Source organism: Balearica regulorum, chromosome 1, assembly GCF_011004875.1.
Source record: "Balearica regulorum gibbericeps isolate bBalReg1 chromosome 1, bBalReg1.pri, whole genome shotgun sequence".
NCBI lineage: Eukaryota > Metazoa > Chordata > Aves > Gruiformes > Gruidae > Balearica > Balearica regulorum.
In genome coordinates, this window is record NC_046184.1 from 80,554,435 (window position 1) to 80,571,200 (window position 16,766).

At 39.3% G+C, this 16,766-nt stretch overlaps 1 protein-coding gene across 7 annotated transcripts in view; it reads right to left on the reverse strand.

Moving 5' to 3' along the window:
* Positions 1-16,766, reverse strand: part of LOC104640762 (potassium voltage-gated channel subfamily KQT member 1) — a 537,282-nt gene that overhangs the window by 239,566 nt on the left and 280,950 nt on the right. For all 7 annotated transcript variants that reach the window (XM_075761081.1, XM_075761101.1, XM_075761090.1 and 4 more), the window contains 3 exons: positions 5,558-5,633; positions 1,934-2,028; positions 906-946 (listed from right to left, as the gene is read on the reverse strand). In XM_075761081.1, the coding sequence (XP_075617196.1) occupies positions 906-946; positions 1,934-2,028; positions 5,558-5,633 (212 nt within the window). The remainder of the gene's footprint in view (positions 1-905; positions 947-1,933; positions 2,029-5,557; positions 5,634-16,766) is intronic.

Consider the following 16,766-nt stretch of genomic DNA (forward strand, 5'->3'; position numbering starts at 1 on the left):
CCTTTTCCCTCCCAGGTAATTATTCCCCTTGCAGAATTAACAGACAACCCTTTCCAGCCCTTTGTTTTGCTAGGTTAAAAAAGAGCAAACTTCTGTTTCCCACTAATGAAATAGGTTCTCCTTTTACTAGTCATCCTAGTATTTCTTCTCTAGTTTTGTTGCAGTTAGTCTCTCCTAAAGATGTGGAATCAGAATTTTGCAAAATATGCCACACAAGGCCTTAACAGTCACGTGCAAAGAAAGACGTGTACTTCTCTGCATGTCTTGAAAATCTCTCTCCTGATTCTAGGATCAGACTAATTTTTTCATTTTCTTACGTTCAGTTGGCATTTGCTTACAATTAATTAGCATACCAGGCCTTTCTTTTTTCATAAAAAATGCCAGACTGTTCACCACTACTAGCATGCAGGAGATTTTTTTTAATTAGTTTCCCTGTGCCTGATCTTACATTTTCTATGATTGAATTTCATACCACTTCTATCACTCCAGCTTTCAAGGCTACCCCAGTTCTTCCTGAATGATACCCTTGATCTTCCTTTGAGCTTTCCAAAACTAAAACCCATAGGCTGTTCAGAAAAGAAGAAATCTTTTAAAGTGGAACCATCATATATTCTAACCTCAGCACAAAGGATTTACAAAGAATATTTTTGTGGAAAACTTTCCAGCAATATGTTTACAACTTATTATGAACCGATACACATCTTTAACATTTAGTCTCAATTTCCATTTACTCCACTACCACCTGAATGCAAGGTATTTATCTTTCCACAGTCATTCCAGGGATTATTAACAGACTTAGATATTCATGCATAATTGGCTGGATTATAAATCAATATTACTGTAGCTATGGCTGTTTTCACAAAGATATGAAGCTAATCATTTTACATAAAATGCAGTCACTGTACCTGGGAGGAAAAGGCCTGGCTTTCCCAAAGAATGGTCCAATCTGAAAAGCAAACAGAGAATTACCAGCACTGCAACTACCAAGTAACTTAAACTCTGTTGCTAGGAAAAGCATAGGAACATAATTTACATGAGAATTTACAGTAGCATTAAACCTAAACCAAAGCAAGTAAAAACCTGAGACTAGCATGATTTTCTGCATATACTGTCAGCAGTTAAGTTCTTTAGAGGTTTTTTCCTCCCAAATCAAACCATATTATTATTGTTATTTTCGTGAGTGCTAATGTTTTATTTCTTAGACTTCCATGTTGTAAGTAAAACATAGTTCTCCTGTGTCTTATGTAATCTAATAACAAAGACTATACAAACAGAATGACTTCTTAATAACATTTGCAACTATTCCTTGAATCTCATGCAGGCGGATTTAATATCTTTATGTGTTGACACAGTAGATTCCATTCAAAAGGAATTTTTTTTTTTCTTTTAAGGGCCAGAGAAGTTCAGTCTGGTGTCCCAGTCAGCAGTGTTAATTTGTAAAGAGAAAAGCACTTTGTGCTGAAACAGAAGAGAATAGTTTTGTGGCAAAATATTTCAGCTGTGATCCCAAAACTCGCAGAAAGCATGTGCAAGGAAGAATGTGGGAAGGTAAAAGTTCCAAATAGAGAGGGGAGCACAAGTGAACCAGATTTCTCTCAAATGTGGAGAACCATAGAGGAGGAACAGAAAGGTAAATCATTATTTGAATAGTTTTCCTTTTCTAAAAAGAGCACAGAAAATTCTCAATACTATAAACTTCACAGCATGCACCTTAATTTCTTTTAAGTTCACTTGGAGGAGGAGAGGAGGAGGAGAAAGCATAATTGTAACTGGGTCATAAAAAGGGTTAAAAACTCTAAGTTAAATCCTCTAGATATTGTGCTCCCTGTTGTGCTTGCAATTTTGGACAATTACTGTTCATTAAGTACACATCTCTCCTAAAGCCAGCTGGCACCAAAGAAATCAAATATTTCATGAGGTAGACAGGGCCTACCTTCTTTGAAGTTCTTTTATCCGAACCATCATATTGAGGTGTCCTTGTGAGTACTGCTCAATCACATCACGTACGTCATACGGTTTCCGAGCTTGCTGTGAAAGGAATCGTACATGAGATTGAAAGGTAAGCACAGTTTAACCTTGATTTTTATTTCAGACAGGCCTTCATTCTATTTTTGATCTTCCGGAGGTTATTTGCTTGCCATTTTGCAACAGTTGTTGCAATGAATAAAAAAGGGCAGAACAGTAATTTCTTCATGTTACTTCATACCGAGCAAAATATTAGACCTTCACAGTGTATTTAAAAAAACACAAAACAAAGATAATTTATCTAAGACTACCATGTGCGGTATCTCTTGGCTCATTCCAAACCCGTATGTTAATTGTAATGTCAGAGGACTGAACCACCGAGATAGGCCCAATTCATAACACTTGGACCCAGAATCAAATGACTAAAAACTAAAGATGTCTGGTGACAGAAATATTATTGCTTAAGTAATTGGGAGGACAGATGCTTTGCATAAGTCTGAAGACTGCTGCATGTAGATTTTGTTTGCCCTTCTTTGTCTTTAATGATACCTACTAGGTCAGAAAAAAGGTGCAATTCAAATAAATGAAAAAAGGACAGATAAAAAAATGCGAGTGCGCTACAAATCTGCCATCTGCCCAGCTTTATTCCCATTCTAATGAGAATCCAGATGCTTCTCTCAAGCTCTGGTTTCTTGCTGTAAGTACTAAGGCAGAATTTTGAAACAAGTCTAGAGGATTTGCATAAAGTGAAGTGATTATAAAAAATGCAGGCTGATAAAATTTTATCGAGTAAAATAAATGTGTGTGTGTGATGGAATAAACGCAAATTATGTCCTTTTGAAAATACCTGCATTTTCAGAGCCATACCAACCCCTATGGGAAATGTGGGGCAAGATGTCTCCTTTTTGGCCCTGACTCAAGAAAAGAAGAAAAAAAAGAAAGGTAAACTGCAAATCTAGTAATTGGAAATTACTGAAAACAGCTCATTAGTCATCTTGTTGTCTGTTTCCACTCTGTCACAGCTTCAGCCAGAGCCATTAGCATGCACCGCTGCACACATGCATTGAACACCTACAGTATGTGCTGGAGTCATGCTTGGAAGGCAGCCACAGGATCCTAGAAATTTCAAATGAAAGCATGGAACTGGAATGGAAACAAATCCTGTGAAATGAATGGAGAAGCAAAAGCTCTTCATGACAAAATGCCTTCCCTGAGCTCAGCCGTCAGCACTTACCTGCATTATTACTTTCAGAAGAGTTCATGGCTTTGGTAGCGTGTGTGTGTACGTTTGTATGCATTTGTGAGAGGAGATACTTTGCGGGGGAGGGAGGTTTCAGCTTTCAGTTTATCGCTTTTTTTTTTTTTTTTTTGTCCTCCTCAGCTTCACTTTTTGCAGACGCTGACACATCACTATTTCTGGCCAGAAAAGCAGCCTATTGTCTTCGCCCAGAGAAACAGTGCCAGTATCACTCTTTAGATTGAGTAGCGGGGGTGCTTTGAGAGCATTTTGGCTAAATCCTCTGTCCTTTCCTTTGGACACTCTCTATTTAAACATGATTCATGGCGCAGAGCCTAGATGTGCTGGGGATTTTTCCCCACCTCCCTCCCCTCTCCCCCATGGGCTACTATGTGCATAATTAATTCTACTCATTCCCAATGAAATTTCTTTTCTCCCTCAAAAGAAGTCCTCTATCTGTTATCCCTTTTACAGAATCATCAGCTCTGAATCCTATAGTTGCAAAGCACTGTGCGCTGCAGTCTGCCTGAGTCCTCTCTAAAGCATAGTAAAAATATCCTTCCAACTTTCACCATTTTCCTCTCCTCTTTTCCCATAAAGCTTTAGATCTGAGCATCTTATGTCCTGCCAAACTTCGGCACAATCTTTTGTCATGTTTTTATTAGGAAATGCTAGTACAATACAACTTAAGGAGGGAGGTAATGGCCTTATGGGGAGGTTTGGTAAATGCAGAACTTGATGAACGTCTTTAAATTTCATTCTGACCATAATCCCAAATCCTGGCCATATGGGCTCAGCATCCTACATCCAACATTATTAGAGCTCTTAATGCAAAACTCAAAATAGTATCACCTGGCTTTCAACTTCCAAAACCTAATTAGCATGGGGAGTCCTATAAGCTATAATTCACAGTCCCAAGAAAGAAAAAAGTGGAAGATAATTCCTGCTTCTTCTTCCCTATCATGAACACCAATTCGCAGAATCCTTTTCACAGACTGAGCAAGTTCAGTTTTTAAGGTTTGGCATGACTGCTACTGTCTGACAGCTCTAGAATTAGGTCTCTGGGGGTTAGAAATATCCTAATTTTTATCCTAATTTATATACTGATTTTATTTTCTGGGAATGGTCTCTTTAATTTTCTTTCTTCTTCCCTTTTTTTTTTTTTTTTTTTCAAATTTCCCATGGTGTTTACCTCTCTGGTGTATTTACAATATAATCCTGCTCTCCTGTTGTTTGCTGAGTTAAACAAACTGACTTCTCCTAGTCTTCTTTCATAAGATAAGGTCATCTGAAGACACATTTCTGCATAAACTTGGGAAATGTATGTGCTAATCTGTCAGCCCTAATTCAGAGACTTCTGAGTGCTGTGAGCTTATCTCAGACTTCTATACCTTGCAATTAAGTGCTCAGCTTTAATCAGACCTGCCTGAAATTTAGGTTCTTGCTTTATCTTTATATAACCTCTTCAAAAGGATTATGAAAGTTGATTAACTTGCAGTGGACCCTCTTGGACAAAAAAAGCATGAACCTTCAGATGGAAATAGCAGGGCCTTTGAAAATCAGGCCAGAAGTTAATTATTCATTTCCATGGCATCACCAGCGCATGGGTGATGAGAATGATGATATCAGAATCACATTCCAAACAAGTTTTGTCATAATGGGCCTTAGTGAACAGGCTAAATAAGACAGTTTTTTCCAAAGCAGCACATTTACTTTGAGCACTTTGTAACCTGACTGGGAAATTTAACATAAAGACAGCAAATTTCCAGAGGGCAGATGCTCCGCAATTTCATAAAATAAGGCTTCTCTATGATGTCCCATTCTGGGAAAAAAAATTGGAAATGTGGGCCACAAATGTGAAAGCCACTTTACACAGCTTAGTGCTCATCAGTAAGATCTGCTGATCTGTAAGGCACACATAGCACACAATTAGTTGAACATTTTCTAACCAGTCGTTAGATGATCAGTGTAGACAGTAACAGTATTTTAGCAGACACTCCAACAATCTTTTCTTCCCTTCTTCTAGTAGATGAGTAAGTAGTTTATATATTGGTCAGTATAGTAAAGACAACAAAGAAACAAACAAAAAGAGCCCCAGCAAAAGAGAGAAGTGAAAAATAACTATGCTGACTCCACAAATTCAGAAGGTTTCCATATCGTACTATACCCATGGATAGTTAACAGTTTTGCTCACACTGTGAAAAAATCCACACAGGTTAGTATGAGGCCGAAAGCCTAAACAGTACCTTTGACTTATTACAACTGCATGCACAAAGACAAGTTCACTCCCAGAGCACTTTCAATGTTATATACTTAAGCCTACAAATTGTACTAGTGGTTAATGGTGCTGCTTACCTGAAATTTTCTTCTGGCTACAAAATACTGCATTCTCCTGATGACTTTTACAGCTGTTCGATGTGCTTCAGTTAATCTGCCAAGACAGACAAACACAGACATGCACCAGTTGTGGAAAAAAAAAAACAAAGTAGGAACAATATCTCAATGGAAGATGTTGACTCTAAGCACCAAAATGTACAAATATGTTTTATGTCTGCAATGTAAAATTGTAGCATAACGCACTGTGCGCGCATGTATATTTTGTTCTGTTGCTTTATCCTCTTGTATATTGTGGTTCTAAGTATGAAAAACTGGTAATTGAGACAATGAAAGCAGGTGTACAAAGATAATACGTGTGGAGGGGTTTAGATAGGATTACTGTCAATGCATACAATTGGCATCAGTTTGAAGAATGTTAAATGTTTTTAGAACCATGACTGCATTCCTTATTTTGCATTTATTGAGTGTTTGCCCATGAGCTCTAGTGCACCAAAATTAAGTCCTTTAAAAAGTTTAAAAAGAAAAATTGAAACAGCACATCTAAAAAAAATTTTTAAATTAACACAACACACCCTCTTGGCACACGTGTGTGTGTGTGTGCATGTGGTTGTCTGTATTGGTATTCAAACACAGAACTGGGCATATTATAACTTAACAATATCACTTCACCCAGAGGATACTGTATTTGCAGAACATTCATTCTGCCCCTTGGCTGGCAATTAATTACCACACCCTCTTATTTACAGTGAACTTTGGAGGGGTAGAGAGGAAGCAGGAAAATGGTAATTATAAGAGCAATTATTTTATTTAAGGACTGACTCCTTCCCCATAGACTTCTCCATTCATTCAAAATGAGTGAAATAAAGAAAACAAAATTTTCCTTCCAAGGACACAGCACTGTGAGGAAGTCTATGTTCTATACAGACATCATCTTTGACATGAGATGATAACCCTAGGAAAGCTTGCCAGCAAGTTTCTCAAATCTCCTGAAAACACAGTCTGCCACCTCTTCCCAGTGCATCTGACCAGGGAAAAGGAAGTATGGGCTAGGCCACCTACTTGGGTGCCACAGTTTAGGGATAAAGTCTTTAAAAAGTGGAAAGATTACAGCGTATTATTTCATAGAGAAGTAAATAAAAGCTAAACAAACAGGGACTGTATGTAAGAACTAGCATTGTTTTTCATTTTTATAATTTCTCTTTGCTAAAATTAGTGCATCTGATGGGGTGAGATAACATAGCCACAGGAACAGGGTTTTTAAAATAAGCTTTCAGTAGCTTTTTCTTCCTCTTTCCATTTCAAGCCCCAGTTTAATATTAGATACATGCACAAATATGTGGAAACTCAGGTGTCTATACTACATATATCCTCACACTTCATATATCTATGTATATTCACGCACATATCCATATATGTACATGCAAAGAATGGAAGACAATAGAGGGTGAGCAGATTCAAGAACTTCTTGTATACCATCAACAGTATTGCTAAGTGCAAATCTTTGCATTTGTGTAAGCCCATCAAAGGGATTTCAGAAGTGCCACTGACGGCCTACCAGCAGTTTAGCCTACAGGACCTTTATTATGGCGAAAGAAAAGCTCTCAGCTTGACACTCAGGGCCCCCACTGAGCTCCTGTGGCCAGTGACTAGAATGGAGACAGCATTCTGCTTGTGAATGGCACATATTTGATAGAGAAATCTTTGTCAGCCTGTACAAGTTATATATATATATATATTTTTAGAACCAGAAAAGAATAACAATTTAAGGTTTTGGTTTTATCCTATTTTCTTTGTGTATCAGTTAAGACAAAATCGTGAAATTATCCCCTAGCTCTAAATGATGTGAGACTTCATAGATATACTTCAGAGTTTTGGGGTTTTTTTTTAGGGTAATCCATAAGAAATGGTTCATGCATTGTTTAAACAGCCTCAAATAGATAAGCTTGAAGAAGTCAGAGATGGAAACAAACCAAGGCAGTAATTTCCTCTTAATTCCCCTCCTTCAGCAGAAAGCAGGGCTACAGAGATTTCTCTGATGTGTTATCAAGTTTAAGTGTCCAAAACCATGAGGCTGACTCTTGGAACCTGATGCACAGTTGAACAGGTCTCATTTTTAGAGAGAAAAGTTATTTATTTGTGAAATACAGTGAAGAAAATCACTTGACTATAATTCAATCGCACTTGATATTGGTCTGTTCTAACTGGCAAAATTTGCACCAATCTCATTGGGAGCAAATTTTGAAAAAGGAGTATGTTACTGTTCAGATTTAATGGTCATTAGTATTAAACTGAGGGACAAATACATGAAACCTGGCTTTAATGGAAAAAAGACAGTGTGAAAAGGTGCAAATCCATAGACTGAGATATGTGCTTGTGTTATCTTAATTGCCTCAATAAATCCATAAAGAGCATAGCAGCTCTAGATGACAGAGAGCAGCTCTAGATGAGTTAAACTCCCTGCTCTGTAGAGTAAGCAGAGCATTCTGTATAGTAAGCAGAGGAGGATTCCTGATGGGGGGTTGTGGCAGTGTGGCTGTGATCTTAAACATTTTTGGAGATTTTAGCTGATTTTCATCGTTTCCTAGCACTGATGTCCAGAATGGATAATTACACCTATTATTGGCCCGGTTACATTTATCCCTGTATTTGGCCCAATACATTTACTCTGCTAATTCTTATACTTTAGCCCAAAAACTTGGATTGGGCAAAACCTTTCAGCCTGGAGGGTATCAGCCTGTTACATGCCAGAAGCACACAACAGGAAAGAACAAAAGGCCGGAGGTGCTTTAGGTCATGCTTTATAGAATGCTCAATAGAAATACAATACTGCTTTCAGTGAATCTCCTAGATATTTTGAGATATGCAACTCATGATACAACAACCCAGGGGGAGCTGTGGTGGACACCATACTTGCACACCCTTTCCACATGGCATTTTCTACTGACAGAAGACAGAAAGGGACAGATCTTCACAGGTATCATGGTCCCAACTCCCATGGAGGTAAAGATTTAACTACCCTCATAGCTCTAGCTCCCAAATTAAACCAGTAGGACTCGAGCACTTACTCTAAGTAGGAATATGGGTGGGTGGTTTATCACACCTCCACCCCTATGAAAGCAGCCAAGCTCTCCTGCCTCTGTGCAGCAGAGGGCAGTGGCACACACACACACACGGAGATGCTCTCCAGTACATTAAAACATTATTTAAATTGTTTAAAAGCTTCACCCATGAAACCAAGCATAAATCTAGACTTTGTAAGGATGGGGCCCATGCTGACGTGAGTGTTACTATTGGGTGGGTTGGTTTTTGTGTATGTTTTGCTCAAAAGAATATGATTAGAGTTTCACTGACAGACAATGGCATACTTTTCCATCTTTTAACCTAAACAACAGGTAAGAAGGTTTTGTTAAAGCCTTTCCCCAAAAGACTGTAAAGGAGAACAAAATGACATTTGAACAGAAGTGATCAGAGTTTTGGAAAGTTATGAGCACATAAAAAAATTAATAATGGAAGCTTGTAATATCTGTAACTATAATAGATACCATGACATGTCTACTGAAATAACATATATTTGGATCCATAAATTATATTGACATCATCTATAACTATGTCTTCAAGTAGGACCCAAACCTTGGACCCGTTTGCAAAACAGCATGTGTTCCTTACCTCTCTGTTAACTGCTTGCTCAGCAGGATGCTCAATTTTAAAAGCAGTCAAACCTATCCTTAATTACAACGACTCTTTCCTAGTTTGACTTATGGACTCCTGGGCTGTCACATCACTGTGGTAAGGCAGGGAAAAGGGGGAACGTATGTTAACAAGCAGTTCCCACCCTGATCCGATGTTGAGTAACCCTCCAGCAACTGTTCTAGTGGATGAGGGGGAAAGGGGCCCCTCTTTGCTGGCTGACTTGACCTTCCCCTTTGCAGGTTTTGAGCATGCCTATGTGGCTGCAGAGGTTGGCGGGACAGCTGCGTGCCAAGGAGGCATTGCAGCCCCAGGTTTGGTCCTCTGCTTGTGGCTCAGAGCGCACCGTGAAAAGTCACTGCTTTTAGCTTAAAACACTTGGATGCGTTCAAGACTTTTTTTTTTTTAACTGCAGAAAGGCAGTAGCCTAAGCCAATGAAGCCAAACATTTTCAGTTGAAAATAATTGAACCAGAAGAGAAAAGAGAGATGATCAAATCCAAAGCAGCTCTGGAAATTATCCCCAGGGATGTTTTTTCTTTTATTTTTATATATCACTCTGTTTGTTAAAAGCTTGTGTTGGCCAGTTCAGACCTACTTTTTTTCTTCTTCTTTTGTATGGAGTCCGATAACTTTCAGCTTAATGTGCTTTGGAACAGCCAGGGAATATTTTAAGTGAAAAACAGTTATGGAAATGGACCCTAAACCCCAGCAAAGTTTGAAATATTCCAGGCCATGCAGAGACACAGCTCAAGTCTCCAAACAAGTCTGTTACCACTGTGATGCACCTTTCAGTCCAGAAGCATTTTTTAATCATTAGAGTTCACTTCAGTGTAGGGACAAGGGGAATGACTTTATTCAGGCTGTGCTGCAGGATGGCTCCAGATAGTGGAACGTGCATTCCATTCCAGGCTGGTTTTCCTGCCGTTTATTCAGGTGTCGTGAATTAGAAGAGTTATTCAGTGTAACGTAACTACTTTGATCATGAGCTGTGGAAAATAAAGGCCACTTCAGCAAGGTCAATTATAGCTCTCTGTCCCAATTTGAAAAACTGGTTTGAGGATAAATGCTTACAGTACTTGGATTACTGCTGGGCTTCATTCATTTGTTACATTTTGATTGCTTAGTAGGAAAACACACATAAAGTCACACTAACTCTAGTTTAATACTGGTCATTGGATAATGTTGTAACTCCTGCCCAGAGTAACATACAGCATCATCTATTCTGGAGTGTTGTTCACTTGACATTCGTTTCTAAGCCAGCACAAACAGTGACCAGGTCAGTGATGGCAACTGAAATGTAAAGAAGTTATTTGAGAAGCTCAGCCCTCCATCTGCCTTTTTGTTTTCACATCACATTTGATTAAGAGTATTCACTTTCCGTCTCTGTTTCTGGGAAAGAACTTTGATTCTCAGTCATAACTTTAATTTTTCTCATGTACAATTATCTCAAATGGGCTGATATTAGGTAAAATATAAAGTAAGCCTTATTTGCACTGAAAGCATTACCAGAATCAATAAAAAACAATAAATGTTGGCATCACAGGGTACTTTTTGTATCCAGATGCATGTAGCACAGGCCATTGACTTTCAGAGGAGAGATTTTTCATTAAACTTCAGATTCTCACTGTTACTGAAGGGCAATATTTAGCACAGATAAATATCACCTATATTCAAATGTAGCTACACTGTCTAATTATCCCGTCATATGGATAACACGCACCAATAAGTTCTTGGGGGACAAGAAGGGTGGGAAAACAGAAATAATAAAACACATGAAATTAGAGAGTTTATTACAGACAGGCACAGCAGTTAGTCCATATGCAGTCACACACACTACGTGGACCTCCTGTTGATGGAGAGCGGTGGTGGAGAGAGGTGATGATTCTCATCACAAGAACCATAAATAAAAGAAGCTTATATAATGTGTTTTAAATACCGAGGGAAGTTACAATGTCCAAATGAAAAAAAAATAAAAATCTTCCTACCAATAAAAGAAAATAAAATTAGTGTTGCCTTCAGCTAAACAAAGCCAGACAAAATGCCTCGAGCCTTTTAAACGGCTCAAGTTAAGAGAAGGTTGCAGCTTGGATCTGACGTGCAAACACCTGGAAATGTCAGGCGATGATTCTGATGCCAGAGCTCACCCATAGCCAGGAGCAGCAGAGAAGTACAACATAAATATAACAGAAGAGGTTTCCAGTCTTGTAACATTTCATCAAAGCCTTGTGAAGAACAGATGCTTCTGGAGAATTTCCACCACTTACATGATGGAAATTTTATAAGATGTCATTTGCACTGAAACCTGAGAGAAAATTTCAGAAAATGTTGGCACAACTTCATTTTCCCTTTTATTCCTAATCACAATCGCACCTCAAACCCACCGCATCTCTATTCTAACCATATCCTTATCTGAACCTTTTCTTTTCAAGCCCATGTTTGGCTTATAACTATAAATAAATTAGGATTGGCTTCTCTCAAAACAGAGCAGCCCGGAGGCCTATTTGGCTTCACCAATCTCTGCTGACAGCCTCAATTTATGAAGGAATGCTGCAGATTCTGCAAATCCCCCCTCAGCAGGTACAGTCGCAGGCAAAGCAGAAAAGAGTAGAGAATAGACATGTTCGTGGGGGGCTGCATTCTGGCATCTGGTTACGTTGCTGAAGATTTTGTGGCATTTGCTATCTCCATCCATCCATCCATCACCATATGCACTGCTGCCTCTCTGAATTCATTCCAGAATGCAAGTGCCTCTACTTTGACTTGCCTCTCTAACCTGACCTTCCCTGAAGTGAATGAGAAAGAAAGCAAATTTCCTACAGTAGTCCTCCTAGGGTTTGGGGCAGGGAAGACAGATAGTGCAGGGACAGAGGAACAGCTCTGAGGAGAAACACTGTTAGAAGAGGAAGAACTAAGACATCTTTTACAGGGAGCAACTGGCAATACAATATATTGGCAGAGGAAACACCATTGGGAGAAGCAGGAGGGCAGGGTGTTTTCTTGATGTTGTCTATGAACAAAATTAAAAGGAAGTAGAAATCTCCTGAGAATAATCAGAGGTAGATGTAACCTGCTCACTGAATGGGATTTAATGAGGAAGAAAACCCCTTGAACTTTGTTTTTCTCAACCCTAGACAGTTGGAGTTTTCAGTTACAAGTTTGTTCTGTAGTATTACAAAGTGGGTTTATTGAGAAAGTGGGAGAAAAGCTCTGTGTTAGTCCCTTGCTAATTAAAATGCATAATTAAAATGAGTAATTAAGCTTACTACAGAATGCTCTTGTGTCTGGGAGCCCAACTGCCCTTGGACAACAATTCATCTGCTGAACTGTCTCTGAGAACTAAAGTAACCATTGGATATTTTGGTTACATCTTTCCTCTATGTTTTGTTGGCAGCAAAATAAAAGTGCCTGGTCTCTTTTCTGCCATTTTATTTCTTCCATTCTTCCTGCGGTGTCAGAACAAACAAGATGATGTCATAGGGATGTCTTTTCAGCGTGGAAATCCAAACACAGAAAGATTTCCCCCCCCCCCCCCCCCCGTGCAAACAGCTTCTAGAAATTGCCACAATAACTTCCTGTATTAGTGCTGTATCATGACTACTTCTGGTCCCAGGATAGGTGAAATGCTCTTGTCTCAGCGCCAGTTCTCATTTGCTTAGAAAACAGATCCTAGCCACAACCACCTTCTTGGGAGGTGGACAAACGCCAACAGACAATGACACATTTTTATTCCACATATTACAACAGTCGCTGATCCTAGCAGATAAAGGTATTTTTTCACTTCTTAAGACTTGGTCTTCATCAATTCTCCTTTTAAAAAAATGCCAAGAGAGCTGAATGCCTAGCTAGTAAAAGGCACCAGAGAAACAGCCATCACCAAGCCCAAACAACCTCCCAGCAGAGGAAACGCCTTTCTGGAATCTGAATAGCGTTCACAGAGGTGCAGGGGGAAAGGGAACGATACAGCCTTATTTGATGGGCTTTGGTTTGCTCACTTTAAAAAATGCCACAACCCAATTTAATGATCTTTAAGACTTAATTTTCCTCTTCACTGTATTCAGCATTTGCGGGAACAACGTGGTGTTGTTAATATACACCAATGACTGAGGGCTGTATTTATGCCTCAATGATTTTCTGTCATGAGAATATAATGCCTGGCAAAGACTGATTCTCTGAAATACCAGTTTGTTTGGGGTCATTAATCTTAATTCCTATCTTGCCTGAATAGGAACTGGATAACAGTCAAGTCAGGGAATAGTTCTGAGAATTAAAACTTCAATGGCTTTTGGGCTGCCCAAGGCTTTGCATTTCTTTTAAAAAATAAGTAATTAATTAATCTGCACCAAGTACTAGGGAGAGACCCTGTGGAATTGAGCAAAATGCTTCTTGTGGTTTTAAAAAACAAAAAAACAGTGGCTTTTGGCAGGATCTTTCCTTAGTAGCTCTTGTGATTTAGTAGTTACAGCAGGGGCTATGGAAACACAACTCCTGGGTTCTTGAACTGATTGATTTAACTGGCCACTGTCTCTCTGGGTGATCTTGTGCAAGTCCTTTTACCTGGCTATGCTCTATTTTATATGTCTATAAAGTAAGTGTAAAACCTAAGTCATGGAGGTGCCATGAGGCTTCCTTCACTAAGGATTTTAAGGCAATTAGCAGTCCCAAATGAAGACGTATGTTATTTATAGAATGACTCAGCAGAAAAAAAAAAGCAGTGACAATATGTTTTTCCCATAATGATGATAAGAATAAAGGGAGACTGATCTGCAGGCTCAGGGTAAACCGCCATGCCACTGTCCCCAAAGCAGAGGCTATTTTCCAAAGCATTCTCCCCTCTCCACCTTCACGACCTCTGCTCCTCCTCTCCCGAGCACCTGAGCAATCTGTTTGGGAATTAGCTCCCTGTTCACCAGATACTCAGCAATGCAAGACATCCACAGCATCTGAAGCCAAACAGGACCATTAGATCATGAACGTGACCTGCTCAACAGTGCAGGGGATTGCATTTCACACAGCTGCCCTTGCCCTGAGCCAAAAACCTTGTGAAGGACTAAAGTAACTTTCCAGAAAGGCATCTGGCCTTGATATAAAGACCTTTATATACTGTTAAAAAGTGCCTTATTTTTTATTTAAATTTGTCAGCATTCAGCTTCTATGCTCCTCTCTCCAACTGGAGTAGCAGCAATTTTAGCCTTTTCCAGCCCTATCTTTCTCCCAGGGACCTTGAGCGGTGCCAGATGCAATGCCTCTGGCCTGGCGGGGAGACCAGGCTCTGGTGCAGGGAAGAGAGAGTACTGCTCTCTGGGGAACTGCAAGGAGAGACTCAAATCCTGAAACGTTTTTATCATTAATTTTTCTGCCTGTGGTTAAAAAGACATTCTGTGAGTAATTATAGAAATTCGTAATGGAAATGCTTAGACTGGCAGGAATGGAGAATGAATGGGAAGGTCTGCGCATGGAAGCGTCAGAAAGGGAAAAACAGCACAAAAAGCCCAGTGAGAATGGCAGGTGTTGTGGGGCCTAGACCATCAACATCACAGCACATTTATGAGCAGCTTTTGAAGAAACCCAATTCAGGAACGCAAGGGAACAGGTACTGCCTCCGCCTAGACATAAAAAGGACTCCAGCCACTAAGAGATGATGGTGGGAAAATAGAGAACAGGGCTGACATCTTAAGACACCCTAGTAAGGAGACAGAGAACAGAGAATAAATCCTAATGTTTTCCAGAGGTGGGAGGGCACGGAGAGATAAAAGAACGTGATCACTGTCAGCTCCCAAAGGCAAAAAGGGTTCATTGTCACCTGGTTGCCATCCTGAGGAGATCCCACAGGCACGATGAAGACTCCGCAGAGCATTACTTGGCCCTCTGCGCAATTGCAAGGAGTGCTGAGCAGCCCACCTGGCTGCATGCAGCTGGGCTACAGGCACGGTGGACAGACTGCTTGGGTACGCACATCTTTGTACGTGTGAGTACGTGATTATGACGGCATGAATCACTGAAACTAGCCATTTTAAAATAAATTCACCTTGCACTCCCCTAATGCCTTGTAACAAGTTTTGGTACACAACAACCAGTTCATACCAGCAGAAAAGATTCCTGAAAGCTAGCTCTAAAATTGACTTACTATCTGATCACCTTCAAATTTGCCTTTCAAAGGTCTTGTCAAAACCACATATATTCTCACAATGGCCTTGCAAACTCCCATTACCAAGTCATGGCCCACTTTTGAGCTACAACATCAGTTTCTACAAACCCATGTGCCAATAAAAGAATATTGCTTTGCCGTTAGAGGAATTGGCATTTCAAAACCAGAAAAAAAATCATCATCTTCCTTTTTAAAAAAATTTAATGTCTATAAACTGTTTTGCAGACAACAGTGATCGTACTCACAGAACCTCAGAGGGAACTTTGTGTGGCCACAGATACTTATTATTTTTCCACCCTGTATTTCATGCAAGAACATGCATAAAAATCTTACAGGCCTCACTTGCCTAATACTGCAAATATGCAGTGCTTATCAATAGTTTACTACAGAAAGAAATATCTTGCTAAAAGCTGCAAGCATCACTTGTGCAAAACTATCACTGAAACCAGAAGTTTTGCTGAGCTACTCATTTCAAAACATCTCACAGGCTCGTTGAGAAACTACTTGCTGTTCAAAAATTGTGCATTTTTTCTTTACCTTCAGGAAAAGATGCTATCTCTCGGCATTTTTTTTTCTGTCAGACCTTTAGCTCAGCCAGTGGATGAACTGAAGGAAAGTGTTCATATACCAATTGCTCATGACTTACTATTAAAGAACAGGAAAAAATTCTTTTTTTCAGAGTAAGTGAGGAAATCTGTGTCTTCATGGTCTGGGGAATTCTGATTTTCCTGTCTTTGTTTCCACCCTAACTCACAGGAAAAATATTTTAAAAGTCATTATGTAACAAAAGATTTTGAAAGCATTTGAGCATGAAATGATAATAAGTTTCATTTTGTCCCATTTTAATACACATTTGTTTCCAAAAAGGAAATATTTTATAGTCTTCTAAAATTAATGCATTTTATCTGGTCTATGCCCTTTCTCCTCACAGTAACTGGGACTCTACCCTGAAGACATACACTCCACGCTGCATCAGCTGGTGCAGAATGAAGACCACATGCCTTAGAGAAGATGTAAACTGGTTTACAGGATACTATTAAAGAATGGCACATCCATGCTATGAATCCTATGATCCATACTGGGCAGGTCCGGTTCAAATATTGGTACAGACTTTAACAATTTTCCACTAATCACAGTGTTCTGAACTGTGCCTGCATCAAGTGAATTTTGTTTTAACACCTTCTGTTATAAAATCAAATTAATAAAACTCCCTCTCCCCCTCCAAGTTTTCTCATGGAAAAACTCCATTTAAATTTTTTTTTTTCCACTTGAAAGGTCATCAGCTCTGTGTTCACTGAAAGTTATTAGCAAATGAAGACCTGCTAGAAGCAAAAGATATCCACATAGTGCTGAGTACATACGAGGTGATGTAATTACCAGGATAATAGCTATT